The 22,492-nt window shown below is 41.1% G+C and overlaps 1 protein-coding gene across 2 annotated transcripts; it reads right to left on the reverse strand.

The window, feature by feature from the left end:
- Positions 1-5,530: 5,530 nt before the first annotated feature.
- On the reverse strand, positions 5,531-22,120 carry NUDT4 (nudix hydrolase 4). 2 transcript variants are annotated; one of them, XM_030856396.3, is made up of 5 exons: positions 21,597-22,120; positions 11,427-11,537; positions 10,592-10,636; positions 8,631-8,715; positions 5,531-8,338 (listed from the first exon to the last, which is right to left on the reverse strand). In XM_030856396.3, exons 1-5 carry the CDS (start codon positions 21,693-21,695, stop codon positions 8,136-8,138), a joined length of 543 nt encoding a protein of 180 aa, XP_030712256.1. In that variant the 5' UTR covers positions 21,696-22,120; the 3' UTR covers positions 5,531-8,135. The 2 variants fall into 2 exon arrangements, with proteins under 2 accessions (XP_030712256.1, XP_030712255.1); XM_030856395.3 differs by having other exon boundaries at positions 8,631-8,718.
- Positions 22,121-22,492: the final 372 nt, after the last annotated feature.

Consider the following 22,492-nt stretch of genomic DNA (forward strand, 5'->3'; position numbering starts at 1 on the left):
CCTTCTGGGAGGAGCTGAGTAGCAGCCATCCTAAGAAGAGCTTATCATTCTTCTCTTAATTCAGTGACTCTCCAGCTGGTTAGAGTCCTCTCCCAGCCCACCTGCTCCTTTATGTAGTTCTTCTCGCTCGTAAATCTTTGATTTTGTAACTACTAAGCTTATGGACACAGTTATTCGTCAAGTAAGAGTGCCTAATATGTGCCCAACACTGTACTACTTGTTGGGGATGATTAGGTGTAATGAGACTGGCATGGGACGTTCCTTTGTGGACCTTCTAATCTAATGGGGGAGGGGGGCATGGACAAAGAGCAGTTTCCACTCTGATGGAGAAGGGAAGTAAGCACTTGGGAGGGGCCGCTCTTCTGGATTCAACACCTCCAGGCTGGGGAACAGCATGTGCAAAGCCCTGTGAGAGGAAAAGAATCTGAATATATTGATAAGTGCTTCTTGAAAGTCAACTGTGCCCATTCAGAAGCTTTTCTGAAATCCTGAGGTATTAATAGGAGCTTTGTTTTTCATGTGATTTTTAAATTTTGTTGTCTCCTTTGCTGTGATTTGCTTCCACACTAGTTAGTCTTGGTCCTCTCAGAGGCTGTCTAATGAGATCTCAGATTTGAAATTATGTAGAACTTAAACCCTGTTCTACACCAAGAACACACTTTTAATACAGTTTCAGAGCATTTAAAAATAAATCAATACACAGCAGCCATAGGTGCTATGGTTTAGCACTATTAAAGGAGAGTGTGGCGGGGAAATCTGGTATTCTTTAAGACATAAACACAATTTTAGCTAAATGGAACTAAATGGTATCATGGGAATGATAGGAATCGGCTTTATTTTTCTATTTGATGGTTCAGGAATCTTTTGGCTACTTACTCTAGCCACATCAACTTTTTGTTAGTTGCAGTAGCAAAGGTTTAAAAATACAGCCTTACCTACAAAAGGTGGCAAAAAAAAAAATGCCATGATTATAGGGCAGCTAATTCAACAGTCTATTTAAAAAAAAATATTTCATTGGAATAATGTATTTTGGGGCTGGGGGCAACATTTCATTTAGCTATTTAGCATGCTGCTTAGTTTAAGAAATATCAGGGGTTTATTTTTAAATGACTTGATCACAAAAGCAAAATATGTTGACTGTAATAACTTGAAATATTAAGAATAAAAATCTGTACTCCACCATCCAGACTGGTGATACTTTGTTTCCTTAACCAAATCCCCCACCCCCTGAGTTAATTTCCATTTTTATCATTGAGGTTGGAAATTGGGAGGATTTGTTCCAAGAGTTGGCTTTGCTACAGCTTTATGTTACAAATTGGACAAGTTCCCATTGGCTGCAAAACTGGGAGTTGGATTAAAGTTTTTCCTGTTAAGTATGGAACTCAACATCAAGAGTCTGGGTCCTCCCTTCTCCCTGCAATTTCACCTTTGCTACCCTTTAGCTGATCTCATTTCGTATGTGCCAGTTGGCGTAGCATTTCGAAAGCGTATGAATGCAGACTTGCTAACCAAGCTGAGCCGCTGTGGACTTGATGTAGTTGTTTCTGGTTGGTTGGAGAAGCATATGGTAATTGTCTGAATATTTAGACCTTCCTTGTCTCTAGCAGAGCAACTGAAATCCCATGATCTCGTAGACGTACATTTTATGGTACTCATTAAGGAGCTTTAACATTGCTCTGCTAAGCATTTTTACCTATGGGACAAAAAAAGTTTTAGAAATTATGAAAGATTTGATAACTCAGGTTCCTATCATGTGGAATAACTAGCACATTTCCATTTTACATATTCCTGATCCATACTCACCCACCATGTGACTCCTTTTGAAATAGTTCATGATCTAGATTAGGAAATCCCAATAACTCTTGTTTCATTATAACCTAGCAAGTTTACAAAGTATTCTGGCTTAGGTTCAACAGTAGACTACTCAAGACGATTTACTCAGAACTGTCAAAAGCAGGTTAGACACGATATGTTGGTTACACTAAATTTGAACTTGGTGCTGTTTTCCTTATGTTTCGGCAGGAAGCATCAGGACTGTGAGTAACCAAAAGAGTAGGGCCAAATTCTTGTAATCCGTTTTTTTTCATTCTGAAACGGTAAATATTTTGGGCTCTGCAGGCCATAAGTCTGTCTCTATTACTGAACTCTGCCAGTGTGGTGAGAAAGGATCCATAGACAATTTTAAACAAATGGGCATGCTGTGCTCTTCTCTAACAAAATAATTTTCACATGTCACAAGGTATTTTTTTTCCAACCACTAGAAATGTAAAAAACATTCCAAGTTTGTGGACTATACACAAAACAGGCTGGGGACTCCATTTGGTCTGTAGGCTGAATTAACCCCTACCTCCTTGGCAGTGATTGATTATTCCACTGCTCTTGTGTTAGAACCGACGGAGATGTGTCTCTCCTCCCCTTTTAAAAAGTGATACGGGGCTTCCTTGGTGGCGCAGTGGTTGAGAATCTGCCTGCTAATGCAGGGGACATGGGTTCGAGCCCTGGTCTGGGAAGATTCCACATGCCGCAGAGCAGCTGGGCCCGTGAGCCACAACTGCTGAGCCTGCGCGTCTGGAGCCTGTGCTCCACAACAAGAGAGGCTGTAATAATGAGGGGCCCGCGCCCCACGATGAAGAGTGGCCGCCGCTTGCCACAACTAGAGAAAGCCCTCGCACAGAAATGAAGACCCAACACAGCCAAAAACAAACAAATAAATAAATAAGCCAAGCATTTGAAGCCCTTTAAAAAAAAAGTGATATGTTACTGTTACTCCAATAACGGAAAAGATTTGTGGTGGGTGCAGATTTCCTTTTTCTGCTTTGATAGTAATATATATTTTGATAAGTTATATACAGGTTGGGCACTTATAAAACCCAGTTTTTTCATTTGAGATTATTGAACATTTTCACACTGAAAATTTCTCAGAACGTTCACTTAAAAACTATACAGGATTTTATTTTTTTGGCTGCGCCTCTCGGTATGCAGGATCTTAGTTCCCCAACCAGGGATCGAACCCGGGCCCCCTGAATTGGAAGTGCAGAATCTTAACCACTGGACTGCTAGGGAAGTCCCTATACAGGATTTTTAAAGGAAATCTGAAATCTGTACAGGCTCCTTTAAAAAATGTGACCTTAACAGGTAATGCTGTATTTTTTTTCAATTAGCATTATTGAAAGGACCTCCATCTGTGGCAGCACATTTCTTTGGTAGCTGTATAGTGTCTATCAAGTAGATGACCATAATTTAACCCCCCAGTTTGTACATTTAAATTGATGCCAGTTTTATAAATAATGCAATACACATCTTTGACCATATTTTGATTTTGCAACTTGTTGAAGTATTTTTGTTGACTAGATTCCCAGAAGTGGAATTGGTGAAAGGGCTATATGCATTTAAAATTTTGATAGTTACTACTACTGTTGCTCTCGAAAAGGCCATACCAGTTTACTCTGCATCCTTAACCTGAATGCCATTTTTATGTCTATAATATTCCATTATATGGATATATTACTAGTTAACCATTACCCCTTTGGGCCTGGGCATTTTATTTCCACATCTCACCACTTTGGTTGCCTTATCTTGGTAGGTACATCTGTGTCCACATTCCTGGAGATTAGATTCCTAGTGTAGTAACTTGATTAAAAGGTATTTTATTTCTTGATGCACAGTAATAGCCAAGTATTTTTTATTTCACTAATTTGATTAAGGAATGAATTTGAGTAAAAATTGAGAAAAGCAGTTAAGAATTACTGCTTTTATTATGCTATTATAATGTCTGGCACTGGTGTTTAATTAGAACCAGGAAATGGGATGTCCAGAGGGTAGTATTCCACATATTGGGAAGAGTAACTTTTGGGATAATTAGTTGAAATCGCATCAAAGTAGAGGAATTTAAGACTAGCTTCTGGGGACTTCCCTGGTGGTGCAGTGGTTAAGAATCCGCCTGCCAACTCAGGAGACACAGGTTCGACCCCTGGTCCAAGAAGATCCCACATGCAGCGCAGCAACTAAGCCCATGCGCCACAACTACTGAAGCCCACACGCCTAGAGCCCGTGCTCACAAGAGGAGCCACCGCAGTGAGAAGCCCGTGCACTGCAATGAAGAGTAGCTTCTGCCTGCCACAGCTAGAGAAAGCCCGTGCACGGCAATGAAGACCCAACCCAGTCAAAAAAAAAAAAAAAAAGCTAGTTTCAGAGTAAATTAGGGTCTTTGACATAATGCAATGCCAAGCTGGCCCTTAGAAGCCTTCTCATCTTACTGCTAGAATTTAGCCAATGGCACTAGTCAGGAAGGTATTAAAAATGAGAGAAAGTAGCACCAGGGATGAGATCACTTTTCAACCTTTGTTCTACAATTCCATATAAAAATGTATGTATAAAAGTATTTGATGGGGATCACATTTTTATATAAAATTTTGCTTTTGAAGATGGTACCTATATGTCTTAAAAAATAGATCTAACACGTTGAAAGACATTTTCTGATGTATAAATAATTATCACTCATCTCTACTTCACTAGAATATAAGATCCTTGAGGGTACAAACCTGTTCTGTAGCTCTAATGCTAGGCATAAAGAAGGTGCTGACTACTGTGCAGCTAATGGTAAACAGTTGCATTAAGAATTTATGAAACAAGGTATTGGATGGAAACTTCGAGACAATCAGCTACACAGCAACGTTCCAGCTGTCACAAATCCATTACAAATCATACTTCGATAAATACTCAACTAGTGTTTAGTCTGTGTAAGAGATATGTAGAGAATTCTTGTATTCCAACATGAAGACATTAGAAAATGCCAAGTTTTCTCTTTTCCTCCAATTTAACAATCCTAATCAAAAACCAAATGAGATTTGAGTAGAACTTTTATGTGAGGATTCTAAAGCTCATCTTAGGTAAATAATATTTTGGGTAAATATAATGGCCTCACCAGTCACCCTTTTAAAACAGAGCTGTAATAATTAATATGGGGACATCCCAGGTGGTCCAGTGGTTAAGACTCCACACTCCCAATGCAGGGGGCCCGGGTTTGATGCCTGGTCAGGGAACTAGAGCCCGCGTCCAGCAACTAAAGATCCTGCAGGTGGCAACGAAGATACTGAGTACCGCAACTAAGACCCAGCGCAACCAAAATAAATATAAAAAAAAAAAATGTGATGGTAGTGTAGAAAGTGTCTGCAACATATTACAGCAAAATACTCACAGAATAAGCCAAGAGCCCTTGAAAACTGTTAAAATAATTATAACACAAACCCCATTAGGAAAGGGGACTAGCAATAAATAAGACAACCACAGTGGCATGACTGGTATCCAATAAGATGGAAAACATACATTAGGAGCGTAATGGCAACACCTTACTGGTGAGCTGTTCCTTTTAACTCAGTTCCACTAGTAAGGATCATAAAAGGGAAGTGTATAAATGAACTACTACTAAGAGATAATTATATGGCCACCCATGGGAAAACAGTAAAGTTGTTACTGTGGAATGCCAGACAAGTTTTCACTTGGACAGTGTTAAGATATGTTAAAAAAAAAATTCATTCCCATTTTTTATTTGATGTTTCCAAATATAAAAAAAAGTCAAGATTCTTACACCAATTATCTCAAATGAGACCATGCAAAGCAATTTAAAGTGTATACAACAATCATTCCCCCTTCAGTTTTGCTGCTTTATACAACTGTATGATCAACAGAAAATTGAATGGCATGTGCCTGGTTGGAAAATTTCACCGGTTTACAAACAAACAAACGAACAAACAAAAACCCAACAACACACATGCAAGATAGCTGCTACTTTGTGTCTGCGAATCAACTTACAAACTTTTTAAAATTTAGGAGCCACACGGAACTGAAAATTTTAGCTGCCCAATTTTATCCAACTACCCCACAGAAAGCACAAATGACAGTCCCAACACTGTAAACTTTTAAGAGTTGAGATAGTAGACAGTATTTGTTATATTTATAGTAGATTCAACTGTTGAGTCTGCAAATGTAGGCTTTTTTCTCTTAACAGAAATAAATCTCCTTAGCGCCTTTCCTCTAATTTTGCTAGGCTGGGTTCCAAAAGAATAGTGAAGAACCCTTCATGTGAAATTTAAAGTGTGACGACTGAAATATTCTGGTGCATTATACAAATTTTTGCTAGTTGCATAGTAAAGACAGGTGGTTTGCTAAATGGCACTGAAGAAAACCCGACCCAGTGGCACTACTTAGTCCAAATGTTTCTGACCAAAGAAAATTATACAACAATATTTATAGGCTCACTTTTAAGAAATGGCTGACATTAATACTGTACATATTTTACATGTCAAATACATAGTCCAAGGGTTTATAAAATAAGTTCATGCATTATTACTTCTAATATCATATACAAGATACCCAGCCCTCCCCCCCACTCCCAGTACTTCTGACAACATTTCAGGTGTACACAGTCTTATATACAAAAACAATCCAGTTTCTCTGCTGTGTTAAGTATATAATTTAAAGAAACTTCAGAGATCACTGAGGAAAAAACCCTTAGTCCATTGAAGATTGATACAAAGTGTCAATCTGTGGGATTTAAAATGTTTCCTTTTAAAAAAACACCCAGAATACATAACCTCTGTACAAAGAAAAATATAAAAATTCTGGATGATCACGTTTGATCACACTACATAATTTAGAATGAAATAGCACTGGTTAAAAGTTTTTCTACTTCACTCATTCCTTTGACAGCATTAATTTGTGAACTAATATTTATATTTAGTTCAGCTGCATTTATGGCACAAGATCTCATTTTCAAAACAGTGGCACCAATTTTCCTTAAGTGTAACAGCATTTTAGCAGCAATTATATTTTTAAAGGTTAACAATTTATAGAACAAATGTATAACTATGCTTATTTTCTACTTTATATTCCACCAGTTACAATTATTTACAAGAAGCTAACGAATGTCTACATATGGAATCATCTTTCACTTGCCCCACCTCATTTCTGACTTGGTCAGGGAAGTATAGGTGTTTCAGACAAGGTATTTATGTGTTTTAGATGGGATTCTTGGATTTAAGTGAATATAAAGACAAGTGTAAGACAAAGTAATTCTTAATTCAGGTATGTTCCAGTGCCCCAATATTTAGTTATATGATAAATAGTACCTACTAACCAGCTGTAAAAGATGAGATGTTCTAAGGTGCCTTAACAATCTAGGTCTGTAACAGCTGAACAAGAGGCCATTTCACTCAATTGTGATGCAGTCAGCACTGACTGGCATTTAAGGTGGTAACCAGCAAGTTTAACTAAAGAGATGTCACTAAATTAAAAAACTGGAAATATGTTTTTAAAAGCAATTTACATTGAGGGAAATGTGGTTCTCATGTATTCTGTGTAAGGAGAGATTATGGATGAAGGGGATTGGCAATGGAGCATGCTAACTCAAATTCCATGAATACAGTTTTCGTGATGTTATGTACTACATGCATTTTGCTTACTGTACCTGCCCTAACAATCACCAGCTCTACAGAGTTAAACTTTGTGTTAAAGAACTATTGAGTTTTAAGGGAACTGGCCATATCAGGTAGTTAGGGACATAACAGCGGTTGTGAAAATTGAGACAAATGAGTTGACAAATTCCCGAAAATAGGGCCATATAGAAATAGTCCAAATCTGGAATCTATGAATCAAAATTGTGATCCTATGAAACAAGTTTTTGGGTTGATGGACTGCTTTAATATCAAGAATTACTGTCGTAAATTACCACAACAGAAGGATTTGTTGAATATGTTAATACTGTGAATGAGAAAACAATTTAGGGGAAAAATATACCCACGAATAAGCTGATCTGACAAAAACCACAGACTGACATCAAATGGACAAAAAACTGAAAAAAAAAATGCTGTGAAAATGCCAACCAAAATAATAAGGTTGGTGGGCTGGGGACACAGTTAAGGCATCTAAAAAAAATTCCACATGGCTTTGGCTTATTAAAATATTTTACACTATTTTTTTTTTTAAAGAAGATTTGAAAGCATCTGAAAAACATGCAGATTGTTTGAAAATCCTGCATGGCAAATTCAGACAGTTTGCAAGCGTCATTCAGATGTTTGCCAAGGATAATAAAGCCTCTGCCCACGAGACTGCACATGGTGGAAGAGGTCCTTCCAATTCTATCTTACACTAGATGGCAGCCCAGAGGTCTGTGCAGCAGTTACAAACAGGGTGTTACTATCTGGAAGGGAAGGGACTGTGGAATTTCCATTGGTTGGAGAACAACCCAGCTTTAGTTTTTCCAGGTACTCGGCATGTACAGGCTTATGACACTGGAGAACTTTGATGGCATCTTCTACTTTGAACCACTCTCTCTTTCTTCCTAAAAAACAGTATGAAATTGGTTACTAAAAATAAAAAATAATGAGGTCAATTTTAAAAAGCTATACACTATTAACAATGCCCCCTCAACTGTCTCCACAAATAATGACTATGTTTTTGGGAATGGCTTAGACAACAATATATTGGGGAACAATTTTAAGATAATTCAAATTTGGAGATGTATATTGATCTTCTCTAAAAAGTAACCCAAAATAATTTAAGATGAAAACTGAATACACATATGTAGTATTTGAATTAAGAGAATTCAGATAGCAAAAGGAAAGGGAATTTACCTATATTAACAGAATCTTCCCAGTCTTCTAATATTTCAGTGACAGTAAGAACATAAACATATGTTCTGTGCTTTCGGTCTTGGTTCTGCTTGAATATAAAAAGAAAAGCATTTTAATCTACAAGACCTAGCCATATACACATTTTCGTGTGAAAAATTCAGTGTGGCATACATTAGCATAGTCTATTTGCCAATATAGGCAAGTATACTCAGTCACATAACCCAGCCTAAAAGTGAGTTTATATGAGACAAAATATTTAAAATGGTGAAATTAGCTCCCAATACTAAACTTTTAGCACTTTGATTTCTGTCCATTAGACAATTTTCATGAAGAAAATCTTAAGATTGGAATGGAATCTATATTAAAAGAACTGCATTCCTGTCATCTTTATCCTAGGTCCTATTCCTGTGGGCTAATCCCAACAGCCTTTTGTGACTATGGAAACTGCTTCCTTTAGGACCTCTGTAGAAGAGCAAATAGCCCCAGTTCCTTTAGAACATGCCTCTTAGAGGGTCACAAGATGCATACAGAGCACAGCCCTATTAACCTAGACCAGGGCCTCTCAACCTTGACCATCTACTTCATCACCCAGGATGAAAATTTTTTTTAAGAGACACTGATTCAGTGAGTCTGAGAGGAGGCCTAAGTATTTAAAAGCTTCCAGGTGAACTATGCGCAGCAATGGTTGAGAATAATACCTAGGATAGTCCATTTCTGGAATGTTACATTGATATTTTAGTCCTATATGCCCAAACTCAATTTTTAACCATATTAAAACTGCTGCCTAGCCTTGTCTCTAGGTTCAAAATTAAACCCAAGTTGGCCTTAAGATGAAGGGGCTCATCTTCATCTTGACTAAAGTTAGCCTTGTTTGCTATAGTCTAAGACTTTAGATAATTGCCCTATTTTTTTTCTACCACAAATCACCTGAGCAATCCACTCATTCAGTGTCTTATGTCTTCGAGAATGAAAGAAAACTCGCAATATGTTTTCCAGTTTAACCAGGAGATGGTGCTATTTAACTGGCTAAAGCAAGTGCTGAATTCTGCAAAATTTTGAATAGTATCTTAAGAACTTTATTCTTAACAATTACTGTATTCTGGAAGTCATCAATTCTATCAAGTGCTGTACAATCAGAATTTTTTCTGAATCCCTGTAAAAGACTTAAAATTAAAATCTGTAAGGACTGTATTTACATAGTCCTACCAGCAGGACTAAACTAACACTTAATCTTGGGGGAAAAAAAGGTCACAATGTGTCTGATATACTATGTATCTAGGTCTGAATTTTGGATGAAAATATATTTGAGAACAGCTTGGGTCTCATGACCTGACCTCATTTCTCCCCACCTTCCACAGAATACCTGTCACTTCCAAATTTCCTCTCCACAAATTCCATTCTGACTTCAGTCATAACAAATTATACAAGAAAATTCTACGCTTCTAGTATCTAGTCTGTGTATCTGAGTTCTGCATCCTCATGGTGTCCTTTCAGGATACCATGATACCTTTCAGGATACCTTTCAGGATACCATGTCATTATGTATATCACCCAATGTTACATGCTGAAGGCAAAGGGTACATTTCAAGACAGTATCCATGAGAAACGTTAAGCCCTTAGGTGATACTGAGGATATCACCTCCTAAAAAGTCTATACCTAAACTGTATACAGTGAACCAAGAGGTAAGTCTGTCTATATCAGCCCCACTGTATTGTCATATAAAACAAATTACCACTGTAATAATGCTGTATAAAATTAATGGTATACGAAAGTTAAGCAGCTTTTACTTCCCTCCCTCCTAATCCTTATGACTTGCTTGCCTACTGATAGTTTTAGAGGAATGTCTAGTTCAGGCTGCTGCCAGAAGTAGGAAATGTCTGGTTCAGGCTGCTGGCCTGTTAGGAAGGAAGAAATCATTAATTCTGTCATCAGCAAGATGAGGATTACTTTTGTAACTCACCTCAAATATGCCCAGGAGTCTGCCCAATTTTCCTTTGACTCCAGCCTATTAAAAAGAGATGAAATGTAAAATTTTTACCTCTACATAACAAAATTTATATGCAAGTTATTTTCTTTCTATGTGTTACACTTCCACTGCACAGTCCTGTTCCTTTTACCTAGTACTGTGACACTGGAACTTCAGTGTGTGCCCCATTCAAATCCATACTGCAAAATAACAAACTGGCACATGCTGTCTCCTAGAGGATGCTCATCCCTTAAGACCCGTCTCTAGGAAACCTTTCCAATTATGCACCAACACCCAATGAGAGCCTTACCATTCACTTCTCATTTATGCCCTAAATGCTGTTCAAGTTTTTATGGCACTTGATCTATGCTGTTTTGCCCCTGGGTAACAGCAAGTTCTATCTCTCATCAGGTGTGAGAAGACAGGCAGGCCAAGTGTGCTTCTGTGCACGTGTGTGCCCTTATTTTACTGAACTTTAAGAATAAGCCAGTAAAATAAAAGCAACTGGCTTTTTTATTCATTTGAAAAGGAATTGTAGCATATGAGGAATGTCTCTGTGCATTTTTGCTCAGTTAATACAAACCTTGCTCTGGGGCAAGGCCATAATGTTATATGTTGATCACCTATCAGACTTACTGTCTATTTTTACCAGGTAGAAAAAAAAATCTGCTTAGCAAAGCACTAGCTGTAGTCACATGCTTTAAAATGTTGAATTAGACAACCAAACAGCACCTGTGGGATCTGCCTGTCTTCTTGCCTTCTCCCCGGTGTACGCAGCAAAGTGCCTTGTTTGTGAATCTCACCCAGAACGTGCTACTCTTCATCTTACCTCTTCATAAACCTCCCTCACGGCAGCACCGCCAGGCTCCTCCTCGGGCTCCATTCCTCCTCCTGGGACAATCCATTGATCTGGGTACCGACTGCTGCTCACCAACAGCACCTGCAAGATCGACCGTAATTGTAAACCCCAGCCCCAGAAGCACATTCACATTCATTTCCCCATGCTACAACAGCAGAATTGGGCAATTGCAACAGAAACGGTATGACCCACAAAGCCTAAAACACTGTTTGGCCTTTACAGGAAACTCTGCAAATCTGGGTCAAGAACAGCATTAAGATTGAAATGTGCACACACTTAAAAACAAACAAACAAAAACAAACACTATATTATCACAGAGTAGTATCCTATTAGTTCACTTTTTAATGGTATCTGAAACAGGAAATATATATTCATCCTATAAGTGAAAATTTGTGTGCCAGGTTAGGTTAGAATTCACCGAAGTTGGGGGGGTGGAGAAAGGCTATGATAAATAACCAAATAATGTTCATGAAGGTAACATCTTGACCAACTTGAACAAAAATGTCTGCAAAATTACCTTAGTATATTGCCTTCAAGTAAACGCAAAGAATTCTCACCAGAAATCAATCAACTGAGGGCAAAGCTTGATCCCCAATGCAGGTTCTGGTTTTCTGACACTGTGCCAGCTGTCTGCCCAGCTTCCTCCCTACTGCCAGAGGAACGGATGGCCCTCAGGAGTTCACAGCCAGCCCAGAATTCACCTACTTGAGTAAGTTGCCAGAACTCAACCTTCCCCAAATGGAAAGTTCCAGGCTGACAGTAGTAGTTTAGCAAGTCCCACACCTTTCCCCCAAACCTCTAAAACAGGGTTGGAAGATGAGGGAACACCTGTCCAGGTGCACAATCCCCCTCAACTTGAAAAAAGCAGCACACCTTTGCCTATGGACACACCATCACCACAGAGCAGTGGATCAACTAATGCTCCAGTGATCTGAGCTCCGTTTCTCTCATTCTTGATCTGGATAGGACTCTACTGCTCCTACCAGCATCACTCCTCCAAGTATATAACTGGCAGAACAGTGGCAAGTCCAGAGAAAGCACTGTAAATTAACCCAACAGTTGACAAAGCCTTAGCTAAAGTACTAATGGCTGACACTGAGGGAACCACCAAGTCCAAATATAGCAATTTTGGTAAAGTAAAATGTAAGACAGCCTTAAATTTAAGCTTTCTTAAGTATTAGCAAATAGGGCTTATGTATCAAAATTAGAAACTAAAGAGCCAGAGTAAACAAATCTAGCAAGAACTAGAAAGCACAGGTTTCAACTTGAAGATGTTTATAACTCTACTGATCATAAACAAGATGTGTTTCATTTCTTGATGCACATGGTGATGGGTACCAGTGTCGTCCTCTGTAAAAAGAAGTAACTATCCTTTCAAGACTGTTGAGTGTTAGTATTAAATACCTTAGATCCTAGACTAAATACTCACTGTTGGCCATTACTAGCTCTTCTGCTTTCCCACCAATTGAGTTGAATTAGCCTATCAAGACAAGCTTGTTGGAATGTCCCTGGTTGCACGGTGGTTAAGAATCCACTTGCCAATGCAAGGGACACAGGTTTGATCCCAGTACAGGAAGATCCCACATACCGCGGAGCAACTAAGCCCGTGTGCCACAAATACTGAGCCTGCGCTCTAGAGGCCGCGAGCCATAACTACTGGGCCCGCAAGCCACAGCTACTGAAGCCCGTGCGCCTAGAGCCCGTGCTCTGCAACAAGAGAAGCCACTGCAATGAGAAGCCAGCACACAGCAACAAAGAGTAACTTCTGCTCTTCACAACTAGAGAAAGCCTGAGCACAACAAAGACCCAATCCAGCAAAAAATAAATAAATTAAAAAAAAAAAAGATAAGCTTGCTTCCCAAATTTTGCCAGTTGTACTTGTTTTTATAATTACTGACAGTTAATGATAAATGACAGCAAGAAGGAATTACCAAAAATGGGTCTGCAAAGATTCATTAAAAATGTGTTATTAGGGCTTCCCTGGTGGCGCAGTGGTTGAGAGTCCGCCTGCCGATGCAGGGGACGCGGGTTCGTGCCCTGGTCCGGGGGGATCCCGCGTGCCGCGGAGCGGCTGGGCCCGTGAGCCATGGCCGCTGAGCCTGTGCGTCCGGAGCCTGTGCTCCGCGACGGGAGAGGCCGCAGCAGTGAGAGGCCCGCATACCGCAAAAAAAAAAAAAAAAAATGTGTTATTAAAAATTGCTATCAAGGACTTCCCTAGTGACGCAGTGGTTAAGAATCTGCCTGCCAATGCAGGGGACACGGGTTCGAGCCCTGGTTTGGGAAGGTCCTACATGCTGCGGAGCAACTAAGTCTGTGAGCAACAACTACTGAGCCCGTGTGCCACAACTACTGAAGCCCGCGAGCCTCAACTTCTGAGCCCACGAGCCACAACCACTGAGCCCATGTGCTGCAACTACTGAAGCCTGCACACCTAGAGCCCATGCTCCGCAAGAGAAGCTACCACAACGAGAAGCCCGCACACAGCATGCAGAGTAGCCCTTGCTTGCTGAAACTAGAGAAAGCCCGCATGCAGCAACGAAGACCCAACACAGCCAAAAATAAATAATAAAAAAATAAATTTTAAAAAATTGCTATCAAATTAAGTATGGATGAGATACTAAAAAAAGACTACAAGAAGGAAATTTTAAAAATCCAGAAAGTTAAAATTCTACTCTGTACAAAGCGAACTGCAAATCAGATTTCACCTTTGTATTTTATTCAAAAACGAGACTTGCCAAGAATCTACGGTATTCAAAGACTCTGACCCTATTATCAAGACTGGCAAATGAATGTAAGTTTTTAAGTTAAAACAAAAATGTTTAAGGCACCAAAGTGTTATATCTTACATCAAGGGAGAAGTAAATGGTAACCATCAGTCCTGACCACAGAGTTGGAAGCCTCTTTTCCTGGTTACTAGGTGTGAGTTAGGGATAATCTGGTTTCTATTATCCAAACAAAATTCTTACTACACAATGCTATGCTCTCTAAGCAACCTCCTTGATTACCTTCATAATGGAACAGGACAGTGCAGGTGGCTAGCCACCAGAAAAGTACATCTTCATTTAGTAAATAGGGAGTTTCAAAACCATCAATATTTATAATGTTTGAGTTCTGAAAAAATGAAATTCAGTGTCATATATCTAGGTCAATGACTATTATGTTCCTATTTGACCAAGACAGTCTTTAAGAACTAAATTACATAAGGTTAATAATGTTGAAAAACAATTAGTACAGTCTGTGCCTGTTTTTGAACTAACACTTAAGCTTCCGATTTAAAACCAAATCTTTATCTACAGGATATCACTATCATATGACTAAGCTTTTCTTCCAAATGATTTAGCTGAAATCAAGAACTTATGATGCTGCAAGAGTCTCTTGACATTCCAAAGTGATTAAATTTGATTAACCCATTAACTTCAAATGTATCTTTTAAAAAAATGGTCAATTTAAAATGAGTAATACCTAAGGTATACCAACTAAATGTTTAGATGATCAGCATCTAAACAACTAACTTAAGAGATCTGATAATGAGCCTTTGGTGATGGTACAGATTTGGAAACCAGTATGTTATTAAGTACTTGCCTACTCATCCTGAGTACTTTATTTGGAGTTCAAATGAGGTCAAGGCTACATGGGGGGTGGGGGGGGGAAGGAGGATGGTGATTAAGAAAGAGCAAGAGGGCTTCCCTGGTGGCACAGCAGTTGAGAGTCCACCTGCCGATGCAAGGGACACGGGTTCGTGCCCTGGTCAGGGAAGATCCCACATGCCGCGGAGCGGCTGGGCCCGTGAGCCATGGCCGCTGAGCCTGCGCGTCCGGAGCCTGTGCTCCACAACGCGAGAGGCCACAACAGTGAGAGGCCCGCGTACAGAAAAAAAAAAAAAAAAAAAGAGCAAGAACTGAGGGATATATTCCATAGACAAGAATAAACAGAATTATGGCAGAGGTCTGCCAGGGTAGAAGAAACAAATCTGAACACCATAAGCAGAAACAAGGACAATTAAAACCCCTTCTACACATTGGAAGAATCAAAACCTATAGAACCATATCACAAAGCATTATTATGCAATATCTCCCTCTCACCCCCTGCAAAGCCATCTAAACATTCTATAACATCCCCAATGTAGTAGATCTATAATGTAGCTTTAGCAATGCTAACTAATGCTCTAAGAATGGTGTTACTAAAAACAAACAAAAACTTCTAGAGAAAAGGGTTCTCAGACTATCCACTTCCATCTATACTTTGTCTCAAAATAATGCTTATCACAATTTTAAATTCTATGGTTGCATTAACTTTTACAAACTTCTTTCTTCCCTCAGACTTCCAAAAAGGATCCATAATTTTACAGGCTCCAAAAATCCCAGGTTGCCTCTTAGACGTCTGTGATGCAAAATCTGAGAGAAAGTGATGAAATTTGCTGGAGGTTAAAACAATCTACACTGTAAGGAAGTGAGAGAGAGTGAAGGGAGTGGGGATAAGGTGTAAAAGACAAAAGGGATGAGGGTACAGAGCAGTTGCTATGAAGTAAGTCTACTGATATTTGCCACTAAACATATATATGGATATGAATATATTTATACTTATATATTACCGTTATTTATTAAGGAAATGACCAATGCTTTAAAAAAAAAAAGAACGGTATTACTGAAGTAACAAAAGATAGGTTACAAAAGCTTATTCAGTAAGAGGATACATCAACAGCTGACAGATCCATACATGGTCATTCACAGGTTTTAAATTCCGTTTCAACTACTTTTCTAGGCATATAAGATTTTATGCACCCAACAAGTTGACAGTCTGTCACATTAGTGACAAGATGACAAAGATGAAAGTAGACATTTTAACCTTCCAGATAAGCCAAAGCTGAGACCAAAGGAAAGATTTATAAAAAGGAGGCTAGTCCACCCACCAAGTTGCAGTGCTGGACTTGAATCACACTCAAACCCCAAAGCCAATGGCATTAGAGTGTTGAAAAGTGAAGACACTTCTTCCCCTGATTCAACCTGACCACCTTCATATCAGCATTCCTCCTACTGCACTATCAGACCTTATCCCTCTTCATGTACTGGGCAATTTATCAGAATAAAACACTATTCACCTGGCATTGTTGAGAAGTCATTTCTCACATTTGTCTTTTTCTTAGATACCTAATGCTTTAAGATTTGGAACAGAAGTATTCTTCACTTTTAGTAGCAACAGTATAGTGATAGTGGTCCACTTGGAACCAGTCCTGAGTCTTGCTGGACAAAGCTTTGTCTGTGAATTGGAATAACCTATAATATAGATTCTATACCCTATATAGCCCAAGTCCTCCTCACTGGGGATGCGTAAAAGCGTGTAAACTAGAAAACGCTGTTCAATGTCTATATAATGCAGTCATGCCCTCAGAGGCTGGAGGTACATGGGATTGTTAGTTCCCTACACCAAGGGGCCCCAAATTGCCCTTCGTGTTTCAGCTTTTACCCTTAGAACCGCTCTGGGTCATGGCCCCCTGCGGCGAACAACTAGTCACTACAAACTACCGCTTCTTTCCTAGAAAAAACAAAGCTATCCAGAGAACCCCTCAAGTGATGCCTAAATCTAAGAATGAAGAATTTTATTTTGTGAATTGTAGCTATTTAGAAGCTGTTTTGGAGTTGTTGTTCTTTCTTCCCACATTATCATGAATAAGGATAGCATGAATGGTTAAAACGAGCTCTACCGTACTTAACTGTTTCATAGGCATTTAGCCAAAATTAGGCCCGCAGCATATTAGGAACACCTACTACACACATACACATTTTAAAAGATAGTAAGTTACAAAAATAGTTATTATATCCACTAACCACTACCAACTGCTATTACTAAGCAAACTAGTACTACTTTTTTGGGCTATAGAGGCAGAGTGCTATAAGATCAGAAATAACAGTGCATTGTGTTGAAAATGTGTTTAACCCAAATTAGATTATATGGATTGGTAGATAATGGTAAGTTGGGTTGACCATGACTTTTTCTCCTAGCATGTTAATGTTCTGAAGTGCTGAGGTAAACTTTTACAAAAGCAGAGAATGCCTTGGCGCTAAACCAAAATCACAAGAATAAAAGCAGAGGTGAATCGTACAGAAGTGCCTTCCCTTGAAGGAAGTGGCTGGCTGAGTAGGCGAAGTAGCCCTTCTCTAGGTCTGGGAGAGCTGCGGGCACGGATGAAGAGGGCTGGTGACATTTTCCTGGATTTAGAAAAGGCTACCTTTGGATAGTGAATTCTGATGAAAGTGGTTTCCATTTGAAGCATCTTCAAGGACTTAAATCTCTGAGGAAGTAAGAGTCCCAGAATATATGTCTGAAAAGGATTGTTGATCCTAGGGGTTAAAATACTAGTAGGGAGAAGTATTAATATTAGTTTTTGTTTATGAGAGCTCTGGTTTTAGAGTTCCGTAGGCTTTGAGACTCTACTCTTCCCAGCAAGTCTTAGTTTTAGTGCATGATTTTGTAGAATGCAGACATTTTGGAAACATACATTCTGCATTGAGATTCTACTATCTGTAGAATGCAGCCCCTGGCTCAGGGAGCTTAAAAATTAATTGGGGGCTTCCATGGTGGCGCAGTGGTTGAGAGTCCGCCTGCCGATGCAGGGGACACGGGTTCGTGCCCTGGTCCGGGAAGATCCCACATGCTGCGGAGCGGCTGGGCCCGTGAGCCATGGCCGCTGAGCCTGCGCGTCCGGAGCCTGTGCTCCGCAACGGGAGAGGCCACAACAGTGAGAGGCCCGCGTACCACAAAAAAAAAAAAAAAAAAAAAAAAGTTAATTGGAACAAAAAGTCCAAATGGAAGTTCTTAAGACTCTTTGTCTATGTTTCCCACTTGCAACTGTGCCTGGATTCCATCCAGGATCAAGTCATTTCTATTTCTCTCTTTAGAATTCTAGCCTATTTTGCTGCCAGATCATTCTCAAACTTGAATACATCTAAAATCAAAATATTCCTTGTCCAAAAGTAAGAGTTCCTTTCTTGCCTAGCAACTCCTTAACCTTACATTTAAGGTGCTCATTGTTTTTCAGCCATTATTTGTTCTATGCTATCCTAAGCTGCAGCTTAACTAGACCACAGCCCCAAGTCTTACTGTTTGTGAGGCTTGGTTCTTCCTTTCCCACTCACTGAAATCCAACTCCAAATGACTTACGTTGAATCTTAACCCTGGAGTACCTGATGGTACTTTTAACCTTATTTTATTTCCTTTTTATCAGTTATTTGTCTAACCTCCTGCTGTACAGCATGTTCCTTACCAGGTGACACTTTTCATCTTTGCATCCCTGTTCCAACTATCATATCTGCAAATATGTTCAATGGAATCCATTTCGGGTTACCTTTTGTGAATGTATTGTCCACTTTCATTGCACAAGCAGAGTATCCCAGCTACTCTATGGAACACTTACTTGTTGCCTTGACTGGAAGCCCAACTGTCAAAAGTAAGGGTGGTTCCCCACAGAAATAACTAGCTGGAGAGAGGATCAAGTGAATATGAGATTTAGAAATAAAGGGGCTCAAAATGATCTGCCAGCTTCTGTGACCTCGAGACAAGTTACTTCTGCTGCCTAATTTCTTCCTATACAAATGCTAATGCTTATTATTTAGCTCACAGGGCAGAAAGAGATACAATGGGAAAGTACATAAAACCACACCCAAAAGAATAAAGACTCCTGCTGTTAGAACATCTTTCCTTCCTACAATAACCTATTCTAAAGTAAGGTCTACTGAGACCCCCTTCAGTACAGACAGCCAGACTAGAATACTGCATAGCTTTTGAGGGTCCAACGGCAATTACTATTTTATTTCAACTTACATTCTATAAACACAACTACAGAAATGAACATCTTGAAGATCTAAACCAGACATTAAAGAGCATATTCTCTAACAAACCGATTCACTTGGTCTCACAACCTCCAGGTTGTCAAAGTTTTATGCAATGAACTTATCTACTAAATTCTCCAAATCTTGCTCTTTACTTCATTTTATAATGGCACTGGTCTCTTGAGTCGACCAGAGGCTAGGAATTTAGCATTTATTACAGTAGAAACAATTTCAAAGCACAAAAACAACTCATTTATTTGCTAAGGTTAACTTCTGAAGCTCTCCTCAGACTTTGCTTTACCATTCACACAATACAGATCATTTCAATTTCCTCCCATTTCCCATATCTTCCCCTGGGAACTTTTGTTTTTACAAAGCCTGAATTCCAAGTTCACGTTATGGCAAGACTTCAAAGTCACTACTTTCGCAAAGTCTTCCAAGCTCAGCCTCACAAAATCTCACTCATTCAAGCAAATCTCCGTGTGCCCAGTCGCTAGGGACTGAGCCCTGTGTTAAGAGCCCAGCATCAGGAGTAAGGACCCGATGCTGAATTCCGACTCTACCACTTCCTAATTACGTCATTTTGGGCAAAGTACTTATGCTCTGCAACTGTCTCCTCACCTATAAACCTGCACTAAGAGTATTAAATGTAACAAACTTAAAGGTCTTCAGGCAGTGCCCAGCACCTAGTAAGCACCCAACTAAGAAAATAATTACACAATAGGGAGCCAATCAGGTAAGATTCTTGACCTATCTTGATCACTTCTGGCTACTGTATTATTTTATATTCAAAGTTTGCTTTGTCCTAACATGGTCCTTCCCTCAAGGACCTTCTAATCTTTTTAACAGAATGCACTTAAAGCTTGTTGACTTTGTAAATGCTAAAAACCTTTCCCTCTCTACTTTCTGGCTCTCCTAAATAGGCCCAGTTCAAAGACACCAATTTCCCTTGAAAACTCTTCTGGAATTTAAGTTTAACCACTTAGAGACCCCCAACTGAGCACCGGATCAGCACTAAAGGGCTTGGTTTCTTTTCAAAAAATAAAGGCAAGACAAGAGTTTGAAGAGCACCATTCTGAGGCACTTTGATCTTTGTTAGCATAGTAAGAACAACTAAGCCACTGAGAGTACGCTATGTCATACTCACCCTAACTACAGGGACTGGCAATAAGGAAGCCATTAAATTCCCGTCTCCAGCTTTAGCCTGTAATTTTATTGGACATAATTGGTTATGGAAGTAGAACTCAGAATGTTAATGCTTTCCCTGTCTAACCATTTTAGAAGTGGCAATGCTGAAAGATTTTCATCGGCTACCAATCGACTATTATTGCTCTATGGAAATTTAAAGCAGTGAACCATTTTTAAATTAAATAAATGTAACAAATAAATAAAAACTGTTCTCCAGGAAAACCTCAACGGCCTCACTATCAACCCAATGCTGATGGGTGAATTACAGAAGACTGACTGCTGCTTCCTTTTAGAAAAAGACTGCTTCTCTCCAGACGTCAAGCCAAACATAGCAAAGCAGCTCTGATAAATATGCAGAGAGCTAGAGATTACTGTCTGAAAATGGCAACTTTGCCCAACTCTAGTCCATCTTCTCCCTTCTGGTGTGACTCCACATTTTTCACTACCCATCATTCTATAGCCAGAAAACTTTCCAAGAGTAGGCCTTGTTTAAAAAAAAAAATCAAGTATAAATATGCCAAGTGCTTGGAAGTTAAAGGATCCACTTGAAAGTGGAAATGACAAAACTAGATCGAATGAGTTTTTATTTTAAAGCACGGGGACTGGATATTCCATAATCATGCCTACATTTATCTGAAACCGCAAACTGCTGTAACGGGAGGAAAATGTAACAGAGGCAGAAGGGCTTGGGCTGCAACACTCACGCCATTGCTACCCTCTCTGTTACAACTCAAGGTTTTATCTCGCTCCACGCTCAGTTCGCAGGTTAAAGTGGTAACTCCCCCTAGGCGGGACCTAGACGGCCCGGGACCTTTTCGGGTGCCAGGAGGCGTCTCGGCCTCCTGTCCTAACCACGACCCAGTGGGAGAGCATAGGGCTGGGCGAGCCCCTTTGTTTCCACAATCAACCCAGAGAAAGGAAGGAAGGAGGGAGGGAGGGCGGGAGAGAAGGAGGGAGTGGGCTAATCCCTTCCAGCCCTGGGGCCAGACGGAGGGTCGGCTGGGAAGGGGATGCAGAAAGGGAAGGGCAAGGGCAAGGACCCTCCTACTCCGGCCAGCCCGAACACCCACCCCAACCCCGCCCCGGCGCCCCCGAGGAGGGCACCGAGCGCGCCGACCGCCCTCACCTCGTCCTCCTGCTCGCTCCGGAAGCACAGGCACGCAGCCCGCTTCTTGAAGCCCTCGCGGTCATAGGTCCGCGTCTGGTTGGGCTTGAACTTCATCATAGAGGCGGGCTCTTGCTGCCGCTGCTGCTCCGGCCGCCGCCGCGGGGGCCTGGCCGCCGCCACCCGGCCGGGGAGTGGGGGCGAAGGCGAGTCGGGGAGCAAGAAGGCGAGGCGGCGGCGCGGCGAAGGGCAGCGAGGCCGGGTCAGTCCCGGAGCCGGCGGCCGTTCCGACGCGGTGCAGGGCGCGAGCGCCGGTCACTGGAGCCCGGGTGCCGGGGAGGAAGCGCCGCCTCTTCCCGGGCGTCCGCCGCTCTCCATGGAGCCCGCCGCCCGCTCGCCTCCGCTCTCTCCTGCTGCTGCAGCCGCCGCCACCGCCGCAGCCGCCGCCGGAGAAAGAGCGAGGCTCGAGGATCGCGCCACGAGGAGACAGCGACAAGAACTGGCGCCGACTGGGCAGCAGCACCGCGGCAGCTTCGCACCGCCCCCTCCGCCGTATTTAAGGGGACCGCGCACGCCCCGCCCCCAGGCGCGCCGCCAGGCGCGCCGCCCTGCGCGCGCCTCCGCGCCTGCGTGCCGAGACCGCTGAGGTGGGGGAGGGGCGGCGGGGACGGGGCTTCGGCCTTCAGGCTGCTCGATTTCGGCGGGGTCGGAGGGCTAGAGCTCCAACTCGGCGTGGGAGGACCGGGATCCAAAATGCCAGCGAAGGGACGGAAGCAAAGACCCTTACCTCCCTGTTTATAAATCCCGTTATTTTCCCCGTGAGGGTCTTAAATAGCCTCTCCGTGAGAGGGGGTCTAACCACATACCTCCTCAGAAAAGTCGCTCCCTGGTCAGAAAATGCCTGGCGGCGTCGCCGC

The sequence above is a fragment of the Globicephala melas genome, chromosome 10 (genome assembly GCF_963455315.2).
Source record: "Globicephala melas chromosome 10, mGloMel1.2, whole genome shotgun sequence".
NCBI lineage: Eukaryota > Metazoa > Chordata > Mammalia > Artiodactyla > Delphinidae > Globicephala > Globicephala melas.